This window comes from Peromyscus eremicus, chromosome 7, assembly GCF_949786415.1.
Source record: "Peromyscus eremicus chromosome 7, PerEre_H2_v1, whole genome shotgun sequence".
Classification (NCBI taxonomy): Eukaryota; Metazoa; Chordata; class Mammalia; order Rodentia; family Cricetidae; genus Peromyscus; species Peromyscus eremicus.
This window is the reverse complement of record NC_081422.1, coordinates 58,672,272-58,692,461: the sequence shown is the minus strand read 5'-3', so window position 1 is coordinate 58,692,461 and position 20,190 is coordinate 58,672,272. Positions and strand designations below refer to the sequence as shown.

The window sequence follows — 20,190 nt, the reverse complement described above, 5'->3', positions numbered from 1 at the left end:
TTCACTTCCGTTGCTGGTTCCTCAAAGTAAAACTGGATATACTAGTTTCAAAGTCCTCAGGAAATCAGTTCTCACCGCAGCACTTTTAACGTGTCATTTATGCCAAATGGCTTTACTCCATAAAGGCTGGAGACACTTGCAGGCAGAAACCAGAATACCAATTTCTAGTGCCTGTCCTGGATCTTGCTCTGTAGACCAGGCTGGCCTGGAACTCAAGAGATCCATCCTCCTGCCTCTGCCTCCAGAGTGCTGAGATTAAAGGCAGTCCTGGCATTAAAGGCATGCACCGCCACCATCGCCTGGCTCTAGCTCAAATCTCAAGTGTGGGACATGAACCCTATTAAACTTAAGGAGCTCCCATTTACCAGGGAAACAAAAAGCTAAGTTCTAAGAGAATTATTTTACTTGAGTTTGTCCAGCCTGCTAATGCTTTTGATCAAATGCCATGAAGGCAACAGGAAATGAGCCTAATTCTAGGATGACCAGATTGACGTAATTTATATTTAGTAATACAACTAGCCATGTTTAAGTACTTAGCTCCCAAGGCTACCACATCTACTTGAGTCTATCGGTGGAACCTTCCCCCACTTCCTGATTTAATAACCCACAGGCTTCTCAAACAAGTCTTCTAAAACACTGTCAATGAGAAATGCTAATAGAATGGACTTCACTGCAGGTCTGGGAAAACCTCAAGTTCATTTTATACCAGACTAGAACGTGGAACAAATTACAGCCTAAACAGGAGAATAAATATTAAAAATGTCCTTGTTCTACAATCCTGATGACCCCCTTATATCCAAGTGTCATACCACTCATCCCACCAAGGGGGAGGAGGGTTTTGGAAGCATCCACAATAAAGATTCACACAACTGTTTCTCACTGCATCTTTGATCAGGTTTTTATTCAAATAGGCTCTGTCTCTATTTACTCTATGGAATGAAACAGATTTTCATAGTTTAAGCAGCAGGCTTTTTCTCTTCTGTGGTAGGTTTCTTCTCTGCTGGCTTCTTCTCAGCTGGTTTCTTGGTTGCTGCAGCCTTTTTTCCTACAGGCTTCTTCAGCTTCTTGACACCCACAGGCTTCTTTTCCTTCTTACTTTCTGCAGGCTTCTTGTCTGCAGTCCCCTTCTCCGATTTGGTTGCCAGAGCTGCTGCTGCTGCCTCCAGCTTCTTCACGCGGAGTTTGTGCTGCAACAGAAACAAACAAGTAGGAAACTAAGAATGGAGTCTTCAATCTGGATCAGTGGTGTTGGGATTAAAACATCTTTAATCCAGCACTTGAGAGGCAGAAGCATGTGAATCTGTCAGTTCAAGGACAGCCTGGTCTACATAGCTAGAGAAATGGAGCCCCTGGGAAGGGGGGGAGGGGGAGGGGGAGAGGAAGAGTACCTAATCTTCTAAAAAGATCAGCAATACTCAACATTGCAAAGCATGGCTTACATTTCTGGCCTGGCGAAGAATGGTATTCCTGCGCATAGTCTTTGCGTAAGGGTTCAGCTTCAACATGATTCTCAGGTTCTTCAGTGGATTCTTCTTCAAGACTCTGCGATGAATCTTCTTGCTGTAAAGAGGTGGCACTCATCAATCAACATGTATGCCTTTAAAAGTCAAAGTATCAGGCTATAGCAAGAGTTAAGCACCAAAACTTTACCGTGGTGCTCGGAGGGCTCTTTGGATCTCTGGGCTTTTCAAGATTCTGCTAAGGTCTGTGTTCAACATCTTGTGCATAGGAAGGCTGGGAAAAAAGACAAGCAGTGCAAATTGTTATCTTCTAACTGAACATTTAAGAACTGTATTTCAATGTATTAACTCTCCAGGTACAGAATTTCCGACCTCGTAACTTTTATAATCATGGATCAGAGACAGAGCATTACCCCTCCACACAATGGGAAATGTAAAAATTCAACGAATAATTTAGGAAGAACAGAAATCAAGTCCGAATGTAAATGTACACTTTAGGTACCTATGGGTAAAGGAACATGGGAAACTCACTTATAGTTACTCTTGAGGGAAGCAGCCTTCCGCCAAGTGCCATACAACTCATCCAACTTCCGGAAAGCACTTTCAGTCCAAATGCAGAAACGCCCCACATGCCCACCAGGAGCAAGTTTCAAAATGTTCAGCTTGCTTACATTAAGCAGAGTAATACCTTTAAAGGCAAGGAAGAATCAGAGAGCTTGTATTCAACCAACAGAGAAAATACAATTTGTATGGCTTATACACAAGGCACTTTAAAAAAAAGATGAATGAACTGTTCAAGCCATCATGGCGGAACTCACTCACTAGGAATCAGAACTTCCACAAAATCATGTTATTTCAGAAACACGGACCATGAAGTGGAATTTCATCATAACTGAAAACTGAGTGAGTGTGCACAGGACAGGCAGTGAAAACATTCCAAGAATTTACCAGGGATGTTTCTGAAGGCCTTGATGATACCATTATCTTCATTATAGATGATGCAAGGTCCCCTGCGCTGGATACGCCGTCGGTTTCTCATTTTGCCCTTGCCAGCTCTCATTCTCTGAGAGGCGTAGACCTAGAGAGAGAGGAGCTTTAGGATTCTGATCAAGACACAACCTCTCTAGCAGCTAAAGGCACTTTCAGCCAAGCCTGATAATCTGTTTGATCCCTGGGATTCACAATTCTCTGTTAGTACTCCACATCTCAGTTACTAAAGGGTTATGACTTGCTCAGTAACAATTTTCGTCAACCTTCTGAATCAGCTTACTGACAGCAGGCAACTGTCACTGAAAACAGAGTAGGACGCAAATTACAACATCATTGCAAGCAAAACCATACTGTATCAAGCCCTCTAAGAAAATGGTAACAGAGATAACTCCTCCCAAGCTGTTCTCTCACACATACACAAATGATGTGATACAGTAATGCTCATGTAAATACCTTTCTTATTTTCTATTACCACAATCAAATCTACACTATACTAGAGAGATGAGGTTACCTACAGAGAACTTGATTAACACAATTACCTTTATCTACGGATCTTTCAAAGATTTCTGTAATCCATATCCAATCAGAACTGAAAGCCTACTACCCACACCCTTTAAACCTCAACTTATCCTTTCAAACCAAAATCTGATAGCATTGAATGGTAGATGTTCATGTTGAACCTACCTTTTTGATGTCATTCCAAGCTTTAAGTTTTTTAAGCAGTTGAACAGCCTCCTTGGTCTTCTTGTAACCTTCAACCTTATCTTCAACTACCAAAGGGAGTTCAGGAACTTCCTCAATACGATGACCTAAGAAAGTCAATTCAATACTTAACAGGAAAGCCAACTCTTTTTTTTTTTTTTTTTTGTTTTTCGAGACAGGGTTTCTCTGTGTAGCTTTGCGCCTCTCCTGGGACTCACTTAGTAGCCCAGGCTGGCCTTGAACTCACAGAGATCCGCCTGGCTCTGCCTCCCGAGTGCTGGGATTAAAGGCGTGCACCACCACCGCTCAGCGAAAGTCAACTCTTTACACACTTACACACACACACACACACACACACACACACACCAAAGCAAAATGGCATGCACTGTCAAATCAGAATTTCCACTAATATCATGTGTTTCAGAAACACGGACCAATTAAGTGGAGTTTCATCATTTTGACAGTTAATAATATGGTAGGAATTTGTTGGGAACTACAATCAAGGTTACAGATTGAAGCAAGCAGAACTGATTTTAGTAGGCACTAAGGAATAGAATTCACTCAAGCTTATCATCTAACAGGTTTTCATGAAAGGTAGAAATTAAATGTCCTCTATCAAAGCATCACAGACCTTTAGACATCACCAATGCTGGTAAGGCTGAGGCAGCCAGGGCAGAACAGATGGCATATCGCTTTTGGGTTGTGTTCACTCTGCGGTGCCAACGACGCCAGGTTTTGGTTGGTGCAAACATGCGGCCTCCCCGACACATCTGTTTTCTTTGTCAAGAATTATATCATTTTCAGGTCTGGAGTATTAGCAAGGTTATGACTTGCTCAGTAACAATTTTCGTCAACCTTCTGAACCAGCTTACTGACAGCAGGCAACTGTCGCCATGAACAGAATAAGACGCAAATTACGACATCACAGCAAGGAACCCCCCATAAAACATCTCCAGACTGTTGTCTAGAGGGTATGTTTATTAGGGACACTAGTAGTTTTAGACATGATTCAAAATATTATTAAATGTTAATAAATCAAGTCTAAGTCCAGTTGGGTGATTGCCAAGAATGCCATCAGAGAAACAGGATACATTTCCAAAGGCACCCTGGCCAGAACGGTGGGTCCCACCACCTCGAACTCTGGGAATTCGAGCCACAGCTCTGCCAGTACCCCAAGACTCAGCACTGGTCTGATGACCTAAAATTGAGAAGAAATAAGTTTTAGGTAGTTAAGTCCTAACAATAGATGACTTACTTTATGCATGGTAAAGGCAGTATCAGAATAGCCAAGGAAAATCACATGGTTCAGAAACACGGACCAATGGCATTTCATCACCCACTGCAAAGCAGCCCTACCCATGGTAAATGGAAATCCATACCTGCTAATTCACTGACGGCATAGGGCTGTCTGTTGTTTTTCCTCAGGTTGGTGTGAACAAAGTTCACGATATCCGGTCGAATGGGAGCTTTGAACACAGCTGGCAAAGTGACATTTTTGCCAGATGACTCCCCCTTTTCAGAGTACACCGATATGAGGGGACGGGCACAAGCCTTGGAGGGAAGAAAAAGCTAACTTAGAGCAAGCATCAGCTCCTGTATGTGGAATCCAGACTTTAAATACACACTCTAAGATTTCCAATAGCACTTAAAATCCGAATTAAACGACAATGTCACAGGCTGTTATATACACGTCAGTTTGTGCTTGTCTAGCATGTATGGGAGGTCTGGGTTAGAGCCTTAGCCCTCCAGAGGTGTTGGCAGGAGTTCAAGGTCAGTAATGGCTTGAAGGAGACCATGAACCAAAACCATAATTCAAGAAACACAAGACTAAAATACTACCAATGGGGCTATCATTTCAATAGTTTTACAGCCAAAGAACACTCACAATGAAGATGCTATTTTTAAAAAGAAAAACAAAAAACTTCAAAGGCAAAACTCAATCAAAAGTTTGAAGATACCTCTCAATGAGACCCTGTAAAACTCTACCAACCCCCACACTTCAGAAAACCTTGCCTCCGTTTGTGCAATATCCCAGTCCTCTCTTCCTACTCAGAAAAATACAAGTCACACTTTCAGTGTTCAACTCTCATCAGAAGCTGGCCCACACCACCTGCCCACTTCTCTGACCTTGTTTCCTAGATGCTCCTCTACGTTTCTGTCATAGACTCAGGACTATCTTTGCTTTCTCACTTGAGTTCTCAATTCATAGGCAAACCTATTAAAGATGAACCTCAGCCACGTCTCCAAATCCTAACTTTCGATAGTAAGACAAACCTTAATCCATCCATTAAGTACAGCACAAGGTATCTGAGGAAAAATACTATTACTGCTGTATGTGATCGAGCTTAAGAGTTCAGTTAGGGCTCAAATCATCATCTAGGTTACATCAAATAAAAACATTACTTTTGAAGGGACGAAGACCTTGCTTCTCTAGAAACGATTTCAAAGAGGCAGAGACAAGCATTAAAATAACTTCCCTCGGCGCTTTCCTTAGGGGATGGATACACACATTGACCGGACGGCAAGCACATGACGCGGCCCAGGCCCACGCCGCGTTGCCACCCGGCATGTCTCCCGCACCCAAGGGGTAGGCTCCCAGAAGCCTTTTCGCCCTAGAACTACGGAAAGCGAGGGTCCCCAAGCCCCTCTGTCGTCCACCCTGCGCTGTCTCCCACGTTGCCTCTAAGATGGCTGCCGCAGCGCCCACAACCCAGTTCCCTGGCCCCAAAAAAACCCGGGTTGGATCCCGTTCCCATCTCCTCCTCTCCTGCTGATCATGTCCTGCTCCCTTCAGTCTCCCTCACAGGCCCCAGAAACCAGTGGGAAGTCCAGCGAGGAAGACCTCCACTCACCATGGCGGGGAGAGGAGAAGGCCACGCTCCTCTCTACCCGGCGGCTCCCACAGGAAAAGGAAAGACTAACCGCTTACCCTCCACATATATCCTTCCACTTGACTCCGGCATCCTGCCCCTCCTCAAAACCACGTCGGAGAGCCAAAATATCTCTCTACTGCGCTGAAAAATTTCAGAACACCATATTATTATTTTACATGTGTTAAAATTGGTATCATTTTTTCCCCTAAACTTAAAAAGAGTGGTTAGAAAAGAGGGACTCCTTTTTGCGGAAGAATTCGTTACTCGATACCAACTCTCGCGAGATGTTTCTTGCCGCCCCCCCCCCGGCCCCACCAATCACAGTACCTATTTTAACTTTCTTTTCCCCCCGATAGACATGGGAGTCTATGGGAATAGTAAATGTAGCTGGATAGTCTAATAAACTAAAACGATGTGTTAGCGCTGAGTACAAACAAACTTAATGTCGCGAAGTAGTTCCGGCGGGGCGGGGTCACGGCCTCTGACGTCAGAGTCTGGGCGCGCAGTTTAGTTTCAGCTGCCCCGGACAGGGCCGTGGCCGGTGTGGGATGTGGGCGCGTACGAACCGCGCGGCGGAGGAGTTTTATGCTCGTCTTCTGCAGTGAGTTGTGGTTGAGGAATGCAATGGCATCTTGTCCCTCCCGGCCTTGGTATCCCCGCTCGAGTCCTGCCACTGCTGAAGGCTTCGCGGCCTGCCGCCTCTGCTGGGGTCTGGGAGTGCAAGGGGCGGGTCTCGGCTGTGCAGCGCGTTTGGCTCTGCTGAGGCCTCGGGCGCTGCTCGGCTCCCCAGAACACATGAGTACTTGAGCAAGAGGGGCAAGCCGACAGGTCAATTTACTCATCTTAGTGATGCACCCACTTCTTAAGTAGAGGCTCCCGGGGTACGGAGAACTAGATGTCATCCTTCTCCTGCCTTACGCTTTGACTCCTGAAAAAGAAATGTATAGTTGTCTAGTCTCTTGAGTTACCGTACGAGCTACATTTGACCGTGAGCTGGCCTTAAAAGCAAGGTGATTTTCTTGAGATGGGGTCCCAACTCTAGCCTAAACTAGACAGAAACTCACCTCGCAGCGTGTCGCAGCGACACTCCTGGCCAGACTCCTGATCCTCAGATTAGAGGCGTGAGCCCCCATGCCAGAATTCATACTGTTTCTTTAGTGAAATATTGCTACAAGAGGATTCTGTCAATTCTACATCGTTTATGAAAATCGAGGACAGTGACTCACATCTGACCCTGCATCAGAACCACCCCGGAGAATTGTCAAAATACCGATTTACGGGCTCTACCACCAAGGTTTTTGATTAGTAGGTCTGAAGTGAGACCAAAAAGTTTCCTTTCTAAATTCTAGGCTCAGGGTGTTGCTGGCTGGGTATAGCACAGTTATTTTTTAAATGCTTATAATTTTTTATAATGTTTAACCGCCATTATTGCTCTTCCTGTTACAAAAGCAGTAATACTTGTAAAACTCTCTTTAACATTATACGAGAAGAACTAGTCTGTTTTTTGTTTTGTTTTTGTTTTTCAAGACAGAGTTTCTCTCTGTAGCCCTGGCTGTCCTGGAACACTCTGTAGAGGAGACTGGCCTCCAAATCAGAGATCCACCTGTCTCTGCCTCCCAAGTACTGGGATTAAAGGCGTGTGCCACCACTGCCCAGCTAAGAGCTAGTGTTCTTAGAGAAGCTAATGATGTCTTTGAGCTCAGACACTTTAGTTCTTTTTAACTTCTGTGATATTTCTGCCATGGTGTACTTTGTTGTTTTAAACCCAAGGTCTCATGTAGCCCAGGCTGGCCTCCAAGCCAAGCATAAGTTAACCATCCTGCCTCCATCTCCATCTCTGTGCTGTCGTTATAGGCATGCCCAATTTTTGAGGTTCTAGGAAAAGAATCCATGCAAAGCAAGCATTCTTAAAACTGAATTGTGTCCCTAGTCTCAATGGTTGTTTTATGATAAAAATTTACTTAGATCTATTATGCTTACTCATTATTTCCTGGGTGTTTTCTTCTCAATGTGTCATTTAACTGCAGAATTCTTTCAAGTTAAGAGTTGTAAATCTAAGACTCCAACTTCCTCCTTTTCACCTTTCCCAGACTCCCCACCACTTGGGTTGTTTTGTTTCTTTGCTGAGGATTGGAGGTGGGTTGGTCCCAGTCTCCTTGTTCCTGCCCATCTCCCCTGTGATACTTGGGGCCTTTCTCACGATTCTGAAAAGCTGCAAGTCATTCACAGTTATTCTCCTCCCAGAGTTTCCGGTACCCCATAACTGACAGTTCACTTTTTGGATTCCTGTCACAACTGGTTTGTTTGCTATTCCCAGTATCTAGCAAGAATGTTTGAGAAACAGATGTTGAATGACCAAGCAGTATCCTTGAATTATATGTAAAGGACAATCATTTTTATGAAAAATGCACATTTTTGGGCCAGAGAGATGGTTCAGCAGGAAAAATGCACATTCTTGGGCCAGAGAGATGGTTCAGCAGGACTCATGGCAGGGGACCCACATCATGAGAGGGGAATATCCCACAAGTTGTCCTCTGACTTCACACACCCCCCCTACACACACTCACATATACTTGTGTAAATAAGTATAATAAATAAAAAAACAGCTGTTTGTGGTGGGACACGCCTTTAATAACCAGCTCTCGGGAGGCAAAGGCAGACAGATATTTGTGAGTTGGAGGCCAGCCTGGTCTACAAAGCAAGTTCTAGGACAGCTGTGGTTGCTGGGAATTGAACTCAGGACCTCTGAAAGAGCAGCCAGTGCTCTCAACTTCTCAGGTGCCAAGCCATCTCTCCAGCCCCACAAATATCTAAAACTAACTCACACTCTCTCTCTCCCTCTCTCCCTCCCTCCCCACTTTTTTTTTTTTTTTTTTTTTTCACAACAGGGTTTCTCTGTGTAGTCCTAGCTGTCCTCGAACTTACAGAGATCCGCCTTCCTCTGCCTCCAGAGTGCTGCCAGGCCCTGGTTTTGTTTTTTAAATAGGCTCTCACTATACAACCCAAGTTGCCCTGGTACTTGTCACCTTCCTGCTTCAGCATTTGCAAGTGCTGGAATTACAGGTTTATCTCACCATCCCTAGCAGACTTTTGACATTTTTTTTTTAAATAAACATTTTTTTTAAGAGTTATTTCTTTATTATGTACACAGTGTTCTGCCTGCACGCGATCACATTACAGATGGTTGTGAGCCACCGTGTGGTTGCTGGGAATTGAACTGAGGACCTCTGGAACAGCAGCCAGTGCTCTTAACCTCTGAGCCATCTCTCCAGCTCTTAAATAAAGATTTATTTATTTATTACGTACACAGTGTTCCACCTGCATGTATGTCTGCACACCAGAAAAGGGCACTAGATCTCATTATAAATGGTGGTGAGCTATTATGTGGTTGCTGGGAATTGAACTAAGGACCTCTGGAAGAGCAGTCAGTGCTCTTAACCTCTGAGCCATCTCTTCAGCCCCCGTTTTTGTTTTTTGTTTTGTTTTGTTTTGTTTTAATTTACTGAATCTGGAGGGATGGCTCAGGAGCTAAGAGCACTTACTACTCTTCTAGAGGACCAGAATTTGGTTTCCAGAGTCCACAGCAGGCAGCTCACAGTCTCCTGTAACTTCAGCTCCAGTGAGTGCCTTTCTCTCTCTCTCTCTCTCTCTCTCTCTCTCTCTCTCTCTCTCTCTCTCTCTCTCGGAGCTGAGTACCAAACCCAGGGCCTTGTGCTTGCTAGGCAAGCACTGTACCACTGAGCTAAATCCCCAACCCCGTGAGTGCCTTCTTGGGCACCTGTACTCACACATACATTACCCATTCCCCTTACATACACACATAATCAAAAAATTTTTATATTTATTTATTTTATATGTATGTTTTATCTGCATGTATGTATGTGCACTGGTTCGTGCCTGGTGGCTGCAGAGGTCAGAAAAGGATGTCAGATCCCTTGGAACTGGAATTACAGATACTGTTGTGAGCCATCATGTGGGTGCTGGGGTCTGAACCCAGACCCTCTGCAGGAGCAGTAGTGCTTTAACCCCTGAGCCATCTCTCTAGCCATCTTCCCCACGCCTACTCCCCACTCCCCACCAAAAAAAATTGTTGTGAGATGGAGTCTCATCTGTGTCCCTGGCCAACCTGGAACTCACAGAACTCTGCCTGCCTCTGCTGGGATTGTAGGCATGCCCCACCAACCCTAACCTTCCTTAATCTTCTCTTAATTGTTCTCCCTTCTGAAGCTAGCCTTACAGCTGTTGTAAGGACTAAGCGTTTCCTGCTGATGCGTAAATAAAGCACCAGCTAATTTCTGAGCTTAAATAACAAGGCCGATCCCACAGCTCTCTTTTCCACACATTCTGTATTTCAGGGAATTTAATGACGAAAAGAAAGGAGTCTGTAAAGATCCGTTCATCTATGAGGTATGAGCAATTTATTTGGTTTTAAACATAATGATCCTAAAATCATGGGTTTTTAATCAGGTTTTTTAAAAATTAATTTACATATGCTAAATTTTACCCTTTTAAGAGATAGTTCTATGAATTTTGACAAATACCTTCAGAAGTACAGCTGACCCTATTATCAAAATGTAGACTATTTCCTGTCTAAAAATGTGCTCATGTCCCTGTATTATTAGCAGTTTCATATGTCTCTAGTACCTGCACTGCTAATTTGTTTTCTGTCTCTGTAGTTTTGCCATTTCTAGAATGTCAATAAATAAAATATATGGTTTCTTGGCCAGGCGGCGGTGGCACACGCCTTTAATCCCAGCACTTGGGAGGCAGAGGCAGGTGGATCTCTATGAGTTCGAGGCCAGCCTGGTCTACAGAGCGAGTTCTAGGACAGGCTCCAAAGCTACGCAGAGAAACCCTGTCTCGAGGAGAGAAAAAAAAAAAAAAAGCTAGATTTTCTTGTGTATGTACATGCACATGTCGGTCCCTATAGGTACTTGTCAAGGCCAGAGGTCAATGGTGGGTGTCTTCCTCAGTTGCTGTCCACCTTAGTTATTTTGTGACTAAGTAGGTCTCCTACTCAGTGTAGAACTCCTTACTTGGCTGTACTGAATGGCCAGCAAGCCCCGGAGGTTCTCCTGTCTCTGCCTCCCGAGCACAGAGCACTGGAGTTGTAGTGTAGATACATGTCCTTGTGTTCAGCTTTACAGGAGTGCTGGGAATTGAACTGAGGCCCCCATGCTTGAGCAACAAACAATTCACAAACTGACATATTTTCCCAAACCATAAGCTAGGTTTTCTAACATGAGAAACCTGGCAAAAGAAGGGAAACCTTTTTGTTGTTGTTGTTTTGGTTTTTGAGACAGCGTTTCTCTGAAACAGTCCTGGAACTCACTCTGTAGCCCAGGCTGGCCTTGAACTCACAGAGATTCACCTACCTCTGCCTCCTGAGTGCTGGGATTAAAGGTGTGGGACACCACCAACCAGCAGGGAAACATTTTGAAACATGTTCTTTTTTTGAGTCATTAGCCTGCAGCTGGTCTGTAGTACTTAAATTACATATAAAAAACGCTGTAGTCTGTCTTTAACAGGCTGATGTCCAAGTGCAGCTGATCAGCAAAAGCCAACCAAGTCTTCTGAAAACGATTCTAAATGAAGACGACTCTGTGTTTCTTGTGGAAAAAGTGGTAAGTATTGGGCTTTGTGGTTAGTTCTTAGTAGCTAAATTTGTTTCTTTGAGAATATTCTCATACTACATGTTTTCTTATCAGCATTAATGAAAGTGGACACTAATTCTTTTATGAGTAAGCATGGTGCTCTCCCCTGGAAATATGCCAACCACCGATACATACATAATTCAGACTTTTATAATAGATTAATTAAGAAAAAGAACAAAACCAGGTGTGGTGGCAAGTGCCTTTAATCCCAGCACTCTGGGAGGCAGAGGCAGATTGTCTTTGTGATTTTGAGGCCAGCCTGGGCTACAAATAGAGTTCAGGACAGCCAGAGCTACAAAGAGAAACCCTAGGGCTGGAGAGATAACTCAGTGGTTAAGAGCACTGACTGTTCTTCTAGAGGTCCTGAGTTCAATTCCCAGCAACCACATGGTGGCTCACAACCCTCTGTAATGAGATCTGGCGCCCTCTTCTGGTATGAAGGCAGAATACTGTATGCATAATAAATAAATAAATCTTTAAAAAAACAAAACAAAACAAAAAACCAAAGAGAAACCCTATCTCAAAAAATCAGAAAAAAATGAGAGCTAAGCCAGGCAGTGGTATCAGACATACCTTTAACTCCAGCAGGAATCAGAGGTAGGTGAATCTCTGAGTTTGAGGCCAGCCTGATCTACAGAGTGAGTTCCAGGACAGCCGGGGCTACAAAGAGAAACCATATATTGAAAAACAAAAAAATTTAGGGCTATGGCTGGGTGTGGTACTGTATACCTTTGATCCCAGCATGTGAACCTTGTGTCCAAATACATAAAAGGTAAAAATTGAGGACTGTGTGCTCTAAGCTCATCTCTCACAGTTTGTTCCAGTTGGGAAATGAAAATATCTAAATATTTGAGCACCTCTCATGGATCTCCTGTGGTTTTTACCTTTAGCTTATTATACTGTGCATGGTAGAATATTTGTCTAATGTCATCAGATGCTTTCTTTACGAGTAGCAACTAAAATCAGTATCTTTGGAAGCTGGAGAGATGGCTCAGTGATTAGGAGCACTTGCTTCTCTTTCAGAGGAACTGGGTTTGGTTTGCACCATCCACATGGCTGCAGCTCACTATTGTCTGCAGCTCACTACTGTCTACAGTTCCAGTGCCAGTGCTCTTGAATGTGGAGGCATCTCTCCTGCCCCTGTGTAGTTATTTCCTAGCACAGAAGAGAGTTGGCTCTTGCATCTGACTAAATTATTTATAACATTTTTAAAGTTTTTGGAGAAGGAAGAAACAAGTCATGTTGAAGAACCACAATCTGAAGAAACTGCTATTTCTGATATCTCTACTGGTGAAAATGTTAGGCCACTGGCCTTGCCAGTTGGGAGAGCAAGGTAAGTTTTTTGTTGGTTTGTTTTGTTTTTATAAGTTTAGGGGAGAGGATGGATTTGAATTGAAACATTGCTGGGGCTGAGGATGTAGCACAGTGTGTAGACTGCTTGGTTAGCATACATGAAGCCCTGGATTTGAGCCCCAGCACTGCATAAAACCACACACGTGGCCCACACCTCTAATTCTAGCACTTGGGAGACTGGAGGAGGAAGATCAGAAGTTCAAAGTCATCCTTGACTACTAAAGTTTTCAGTAGACTTGGCTGCATGAGACCCTGACTCAAAAGGAAAAAAAATTGTAACATTCAGTATTCTTACAGACATTGAAAAACTGCACCTCGCCCTGAGGCATCTGCCTTCCCCTCTAAGGATAGCCCTGTTTAGACATCCGATAGGTGATCTGTCTGCCTAGTCCTCTAAGGATAGCCCTGTTTAGACATCCGATAGGTGATCTGTCTGCCTAGTCCTCTAAGGGTGGACCTGTTTAGATATCCCATAGGTGATCTGTCTGCCTAGTCCTCTAAGGGGGGCCCTGTTTAGACATCCCATAGGTGATCTGTCTGCCTGGTCCTCTAAGGGTGGCCCTGTTTAGACATCCCATAGGTGATCTGTCTGCCTAGTCCTCTAAGGGTGGCCCTGTTTAGACATCCCATAGGTGTCCTGAACATGACCTGAGAATGCAGTCACTTTCCACCTTACTCTGCTGGTCTGTTTCTGTTGTTCTTAATTGTCTACCTTGAATCTAGCCCAGTCTCTCTTCCTCTTACTACCAGAGTAATGGTTTTTAAATTGTGTTGCTTCGATACTTAAAAATCCTGTTTCAGATTTTCATTGCCTTCATGGTAAAATCCAAGGTCTTCATTCTTGATGCATAGGAGCCTTTATTTCTAACCCCAGAGGTTCTCCACCCGGGGTACTGCTAAGTTGGCATTCCAACTACTCAGGAGTGTTTTGGGGTGTCACAGTGACTTGAGCTCTGGGCTTATAGTGGGCAGCTGTCCTACACAACATGAATTACCATGCCCAAGAAGTCAGTATGCTTCCAGAATATACATTTGTATCTTAATCTTCCTTTTTTGCCTTCCTGCTGTGTACATATGTAGTGGCCTCCATCCAGCCCCTTGCTACCTGCAAACCCAAGTCTTTGCCTTCAAGGAGTTCTGGAGGATAGAGCCCTAAGAATCCTGACATTATGGAGCAACAAGTGCTGGAACTGTTCACAGTAGTAATACGCCTTTATACTGGTTTTTACCCTCCTCCAACCCCCACATAGAAGTTCATAACCTCACAGTTTTAATTCCAGCACTTGAGAGGCAGAGGCAGGCAAATCTCTGTGAGTTTGAAACCAGCCTGGTCTACAAAGCCAAGGCTACACAGAGAAATGAACCCTGTCTCAAAAACAAAAAAAGAGCAAGAAAAGTAAAAGTTTATAAGCTTTTTGTACTGGTTAATAAGTTTTTTTTTTTCATGGCTTCTTGGGCTATAATCATAATGTGGCCTCTTTTCTCTGTTCCCTGGGACTTGAATATTAATTGGTTTTCTTCTGCCAGTATGTTCGGGTTACTTATGAGTGTGTGCATGTTAATGTGGGAAGAAATACCCATGGTTATGCAGGCCTGATGACAACCTCAGGTGTTGTTCTTAGGTGTAGTCCAGGGCCATTTGTGGCCTAGAACTTGCTAAGTAGGCGAGGAGGGCTGACTTAATTCCAGGATCCTCCTGTCTTCCTTTCTCCAGTGCATGAATCACCTACACCCAACTTTTGTTCTTAATTACGTATTTAATTTATGTGTATATGTGTGTATATGCCACATGCATGTGGGTGCCTGTGGAGTTCCAAAGAGGTAGTCAGATTCCCCTGGAGCTGAAGTTACAGGCAGTTTAGAACCATGGGACAAGGCTGCTGGGAATCAAACTCAGACCCCCGGCAGAGCAACAAGTGCTCTTAACCCATAAGCTATCTCTCCAGTCCCGTGTGTGCGTACTTGCGTTTTAACATGGGTTCTGGAGATGGAACTCAGGTCCTTATGCTTGCAAGGCAAGCCCTTTATCATCTGAGCTGTCCCCCGGCCCTATCATTTATGGGTTTTCTTTTTCTTTATGCCTTTCATATACTGTTTTAAGATTTCTGGGCTTACTTTTTGAAGTCCGATGCCTTAGAAATTCCCTTCTTGAGTATCTGATAGTAAATTGTTTTTATCTCTTGAAAAATAGAAATTAAAGCTTCATTTTTTTTTGTTGACCTTTAATTTTGATAAATATATACATTTAATTTTGAGTGGTAGTGAGACTTCTCTTTACCTTAATGCATACCAGTTCATGTTTTGATATGTGTACATTTTCATTTTTCTCTTTCAACAAATATAGATTTATATATGCAAGGCAGTATATGGTATATGTGTATACCATATAACATACACTGTTATGTTGTCAGAATTATGTGTTAATATATTTTTATACCCAATGTACATAACTTTAAAATTATTATTTTTTTAATTATGCAGGTGTGTGGGATATGTACATGTTAGGTCTCTGCAGATGCCAGATGTATTGGATCCTTCTGGTGCTGGAGTTACAGGCAGTTCTAAGCGACCAAGTGTGGGTGCTGGGAAGTGAACTCTGCTCCTTTGTAAGAGCAGTACATGTTCTTAACTGCTGAGCCATCTCTCTAGGCTTGTAACTGTGAGAGTACATAGTATACCCTCAACTTGCTGAAGTATGTAAACATACATGTATTCATGCATTTTATCACTTCCAGATTGTTAACTGTGAGACCCTTCTCATTATCTTTTTTAAATTAAAAAAGTATTAAAATAGGGCGTGGGGTGGTACTGGGGATTGAACTCAGGGTTTCATACATGCCAAACATGGGTTCTACCACTGAGCCAGACTTTCAACTTCAAAGGTAACATGTGATTGGTATTTTATAATTGGTTCTCCTATCCATTGTTTTCAAGGCAGTTAATTGGGCTTTATACCATGGCTCACAATCCTAATATGACCCATTTGAAGATTAAACAGCCAGTTACTGCCCTTCCTCCTCTTTGGGTGAGATGTGACAGTTCAGATCCTGAAGGTACCTGTTGGCTAGGAGCTGAGCTTATCACAGCAAATGACATCATTACAGGAGTTGTCTTACATGTGGTCACTTGTAAAGGTGAGTGTTCAGTCTTGGTATATTTATTTGCATAGTTGTTTTGTGGTACTCCTGAGCTTTCTTATAGGAGGGAAGTGTAACCTAGAGTATTGAACCTTGAGTTTGTGCTTAGCATCAATCGGGGAGGAGGAATTGCAGAAACTCCTGAAAATCTAGACATGTTATACCCTCTTTGTTTGGGTTGAATTTAATTTGTACTTTTTTTTTTTTAATCTAAAAGAGTAAAAACCAGATTCTAACTGGAATATAATCCTATTTTTACCTTTTTAGAAGGGGTGGGTTTAGGCAAGGTTGGCCTTGAACTCATTATTTTCTGCTTTAGCCTCTGAATCTACTACCTGAGTACCACCACCCAGACCCTCCCTCCCTCCCTTCTTCCCTCCCTCCCTTTTTCCCTCCCTCCCTCCCTCCCTCCCTCCCTCCCTCCCTCCCTTCCTTCCTTCCTTTATATTTTGGTGTGAATTCTTTGCAAGCTAGTCTTAAACTCGTGGGCTCAAGTGAGTCTCCCACTTCAGCCTGCCAAGCAGTTGGGACTACTACAAGTCCATACCAGAGTGCCTAGCTATTTATTTTTCATATATATTGTGAGTGTGTATATTTGTTGTTTGTTTATTGAGTATCTTATAGCCCAATCTGAGTTCAAATTCAGTATCCTTCTGCCTCAGCCTCCAGTGTAGCTAAGATTTTAGATGTGAATTTCCATGCTTGGCTGTAATTATATTCTTTTTTGAGATAGGGTCTCACTGTATAGCCCTGGTGGGCCTGTGCTCAGTATATAGACCAGAGTGGTTTGGAACTCACAGACATCAACCTGCTTCTGTCTCTCTTTTTTTTTTAAATAACTTATCTTTGTTTTATGTGCATTCATGTTTGGCCTGCATGTATGTCTGTGTGAAGGTGTCAGATCCCCTGGAACTGGAGTTACAGGCAGTTATGAGCTGTCATGTGGGTGCTGAGAATTGAACCCGGGTCCTCTGGAAGAGCAGCCAGTGCTCTTAACTGCTGAACCTTTGTCTCTTGAGTGCTAGGATTAAAGGCATGTGTCACCATGCCCAACTAATTACATTCTTTTGATCACAGTTCCTCCCCAGCTCCTCCCAGACCCCCCCCCATCTCCCTACCCAACTCCCCTTTCTTTCTCTATTAAACACTTTTATTTGTTTGATTTCAGTTTTTTTGAGACAAGATCTCACTATGTAGCTCTGGCTATCTTGGAACTCACTATGTAGACCAGGCTGGCCTCAAACTGAAAGAGATCCACCTGCCTCTTTCTCCTGAGTGCTGGAATTAAAGGCCTGTACCACCACTGCCCAGCATAACTTTATAATTTGGAATTAAATCTTTTTTTTTTTTTTTTTTTTTAATGTCCTGTAGCTGATAAAAATTACTCTGAAGATCTGGAAAATCTAAAAAATTTACACAAGAAACGACATCACTTGTCTGCTGTGAGTATTTGTCTTGTTAGCTTACTTACAAAGAGCTTGATTGATCTGCCTTCCTAGCATAACACCTTTCTTCTCATTCTCACTGTGACTAGATGTTTCTCTGTAGTGTCAGAGTATTTGTATTTATTTTTGTATCAGCCAGAGTACAGCTATTCTTTGGTATCTACAGAGTTGGTTCTAGAATCATGCTAAAGTACTAAAATCGTTGTGCTTGACACTCAAGGTTGGTAGACCCCTTAGATACAGTACCCACATGTTTATATGTGCAATGTTGTTGCGAAAAGAATTGTCCTTTGTTTTCATTTGGGATGACAGTGTGATGTATGGTGCTTTTTTTCTGTTGGGACAGAAATCAATGTGATTTTGATAATGGTTTGGTCGTATGAAGTTGTTGCTAATGATCTTCCTGTGACCTGTCTTCAGGTAACAGCCAGAGGATTTGCCCAATATGAGCTGTTTAAGTCCACTGATTTGGATGATATTGTCACCCCATCACAAACTACAGTCACTTTGGATCTTTCCTGGAGTCCTGTGGAGGAGATTCTTCAAACCCCTCCCCTGTCTTCAACTGCAGCTCTGGTAGGAGTGGACTCTGTCTTCTCTTTGGGTTGCTCAGGCTCCTGAGTGTTTTACTTGTTTACTGCTAATGCTGTATGCCATTCACTGGTGGTTAGGCTGTACACTTAGAAAGCCTTAGCTGGCTCCTGGGGTCTCAGCAGACAACCAATTGAGCTTTTGCCCAGTAAGTTGAGATGTCAGTTGCTCATAGTAATCCTGTTACTGTGGAATTTTACTTTCAAAAGATGATTAAAGCCGGGCGGTGGTGGCGCACGCCTTTAATCCCAGCACTCGGGAGGCAGAGGCAGGCGGATCTCTGTGAGTTCGAGGCCAGCCTGGTCTCCAAAGCGAGTTCCAGGAAAGGCGCAAAGCTACACAGAGAAACCCTGTCTCGAAAAACCAAAAAAAAAAAAAAAAAAAGATGATTAAGGTCTTTTGTGTGGGCACTCAAGGGTAGTTGACTTCTTTCTGTTCCTGGGCACAGTGACACACACTTTTAATCCTAACACTCAGGAGGACGAGGCAGGAGGATCTCGTGAGTTCAAGGCCAGCCTGGTCTACATAGTAAGTTCCCAGACAGCCAGAGCAACATAGTGAGACCCTGTCTCAAAAAGAAAAAAAAAAAAAATAAGAAAGAAAGAAAGAAAAGAACTGAAAATTGCTAATAAAACCCAAAAGTTTATATATAAGATACTTGGTGTTATATAGCTGAGTTGTCAAAATATTAAGAACAGAACCTGCTGAACATGCAGTTTAAAAAATGGTGAAAATGAGTTTTTATGATGAGATGCTATATATGCTTTTAAAATTAGATCTCTTTTTGGTATTGGAGATTGACTCTTAAGTCTTGTGTATAACATAATAGGCAAATTCTCCCAGTGACCTATGTCCCCAGCTTACCTCCTTTTTAAGATTTATTTATTTCAATGTTTTTTAATTATGAGTATGTGCATGTGAGTACAGGTGCCTGCAGAGGCCAGAGGTGTTAGATTCTCCTGGTTCTGGAGTTAAAGGTGATTGTGGCCTTCCCAAAATTGGCGCTGGAAATCTAACTTAGGACCTCTGCATGAGTAGTATGTGCTCCTAACTACCGAACCATATCTCCAGGACAATACCCCGTGCCCAAGCCAAGCCCTTTTTTTTAAAATGAGGCAGGCCAGGTGGCACATGCCTTTGAACTAATGCCAGTATCAAACAGGCTGTTCTCTGGGAGTTTCGGGCCAGTTAAGGATACATAATAAGACCAAAGGTCCTGTTAAGTTTCCTAAGGTTGGCCTTAAACTTGCTTGTTAATCTAGGCTGGCCTTGAACTTGTGACTTCTTGCCTTAGCATCCAGAGTAACTGGGATTATAGACCTGTATCACTAGGTTTGGCTCTTCTACAGGCTTTAAAAATCATGTTTTAAGCCCAGTGGTGGTGATACATATCTTTAATCCCACCAACACGGAGGCAGAGTTCCAGACCAGCTTGGTCTACAGAGCAAGTTCCAGGACAACCAAGGCTACACAGAGAAACCCTGTCTTGCCAGGTGGTGGTGAAGCATGCCTTTAATCCCAGTACTTGGGTGGCAGAGGCAGGTGGAGCTTTGTGAGTTTGAGGCCAGCCTGGTCAACACAAATAGTTCTAGGACAGTCAAGTCTACACAAAGAAACTCAGTCTTGGGGGGTGGGGGGTGATTTTATGTTTTAAATGTAAAGTGCTTGCCTAGATCCAATCCCTAGACTGCATGGTGTAGGGATAGGTATTTAAAAAGAACAGGAAATGCTATTAAGCAAAAGTTACAAGTATATAGAGTAACACGTACAACTGTGGATGTCAAGTATGTTTTGTTAAAAAAAAAAAATGTATAACCAAGAAGCCTACATAGCATTAACAATGGTTCTCTTAGAGGGTAGGATTGTGGGTAATTATATTTGTGTTTTCCTTCTCCTGTAGTAGGGATTTACTTACTTGTTTTTTAGCACTTAAGGTTGTAAAGCTATAGCTTCTGGCTAGACTAGTGTGTTAATTTAGTTAGGAG

The 20,190-nt window shown here is 43.1% G+C and overlaps 2 protein-coding genes and 5 non-coding genes across 7 annotated transcripts in view; 1 reads left to right on the top strand and 6 right to left on the bottom strand.

Moving 5' to 3' along the window:
• Positions 1-872: 872 nt before the first annotated feature.
• Positions 873-6,131, bottom strand: Rpl4 (ribosomal protein L4). The gene is made up of 10 exons (XM_059268089.1): positions 6,005-6,131; positions 4,532-4,703; positions 4,244-4,350; positions 3,784-3,922; positions 3,135-3,259; positions 2,409-2,538; positions 1,992-2,148; positions 1,651-1,734; positions 1,440-1,560; positions 873-1,187 (listed from the first exon to the last, which is right to left on the bottom strand). The coding sequence occupies exons 1-10, from the start codon at positions 6,005-6,007 to the stop codon at positions 957-959; spliced, it is 1,269 nt and encodes a 422-aa protein (XP_059124072.1). The 5' UTR covers positions 6,008-6,131; the 3' UTR covers positions 873-956.
• On the bottom strand, positions 2,285-2,355 carry LOC131915736 (small nucleolar RNA SNORD18). The gene has a single exon (XR_009380392.1). It is a non-coding gene; the product is annotated as a small nucleolar RNA SNORD18 (small nucleolar RNA).
• Positions 2,690-2,788, bottom strand: LOC131915738 (small nucleolar RNA SNORD16). The gene has a single exon (XR_009380394.1). It is a non-coding gene; the product is annotated as a small nucleolar RNA SNORD16 (small nucleolar RNA).
• LOC131915735 (small nucleolar RNA SNORD18) lies at positions 3,542-3,613 on the bottom strand. Its single transcript, XR_009380391.1, has one exon. It is a non-coding gene; the product is annotated as a small nucleolar RNA SNORD18 (small nucleolar RNA).
• LOC131915739 (small nucleolar RNA SNORD16) lies at positions 3,984-4,082 on the bottom strand. The gene has a single exon (XR_009380395.1). It is a non-coding gene; the product is annotated as a small nucleolar RNA SNORD16 (small nucleolar RNA).
• LOC131915737 (small nucleolar RNA SNORD18) lies at positions 4,426-4,493 on the bottom strand. Its single transcript, XR_009380393.1, has one exon. It is a non-coding gene; the product is annotated as a small nucleolar RNA SNORD18 (small nucleolar RNA).
• A 427-nt stretch (positions 6,132-6,558) lies between the features above and the next one.
• Positions 6,559-20,190, top strand: part of Zwilch (zwilch kinetochore protein) — a 33,823-nt gene continuing 20,191 nt past the window's right edge. The window contains exons 1-7 of the mRNA XM_059268101.1: positions 6,559-6,626; positions 10,381-10,432; positions 11,554-11,649; positions 12,894-13,012; positions 15,967-16,166; positions 17,541-17,611; positions 18,035-18,190. Coding sequence (XP_059124084.1) covers positions 6,574-6,626; positions 10,381-10,432; positions 11,554-11,649; positions 12,894-13,012; positions 15,967-16,166; positions 17,541-17,611; positions 18,035-18,190 — 747 coding nt within the window. The 5' untranslated portion in view covers positions 6,559-6,573. The remainder of the gene's footprint in view (positions 6,627-10,380; positions 10,433-11,553; positions 11,650-12,893; positions 13,013-15,966; positions 16,167-17,540; positions 17,612-18,034; positions 18,191-20,190) is intronic.

Bases quoted from the DNA above. Each gene is read 5' to 3' on its own strand.
- Rpl4 (XM_059268089.1), bottom strand. The intron at 3,260-3,783 runs GTCTGTGATGCT...TGACTTTCTTAG, and splicing joins AGCATTGGTGATGTCTAAAG to GTCATCGTATTGAGGAAGTT. The intron at 1,735-1,991 runs GTGAGTTTCCCA...CTTTTTTCCCAG, and splicing joins TCCCTCAAGAGTAACTATAA to CCTTCCTATGCACAAGATGT.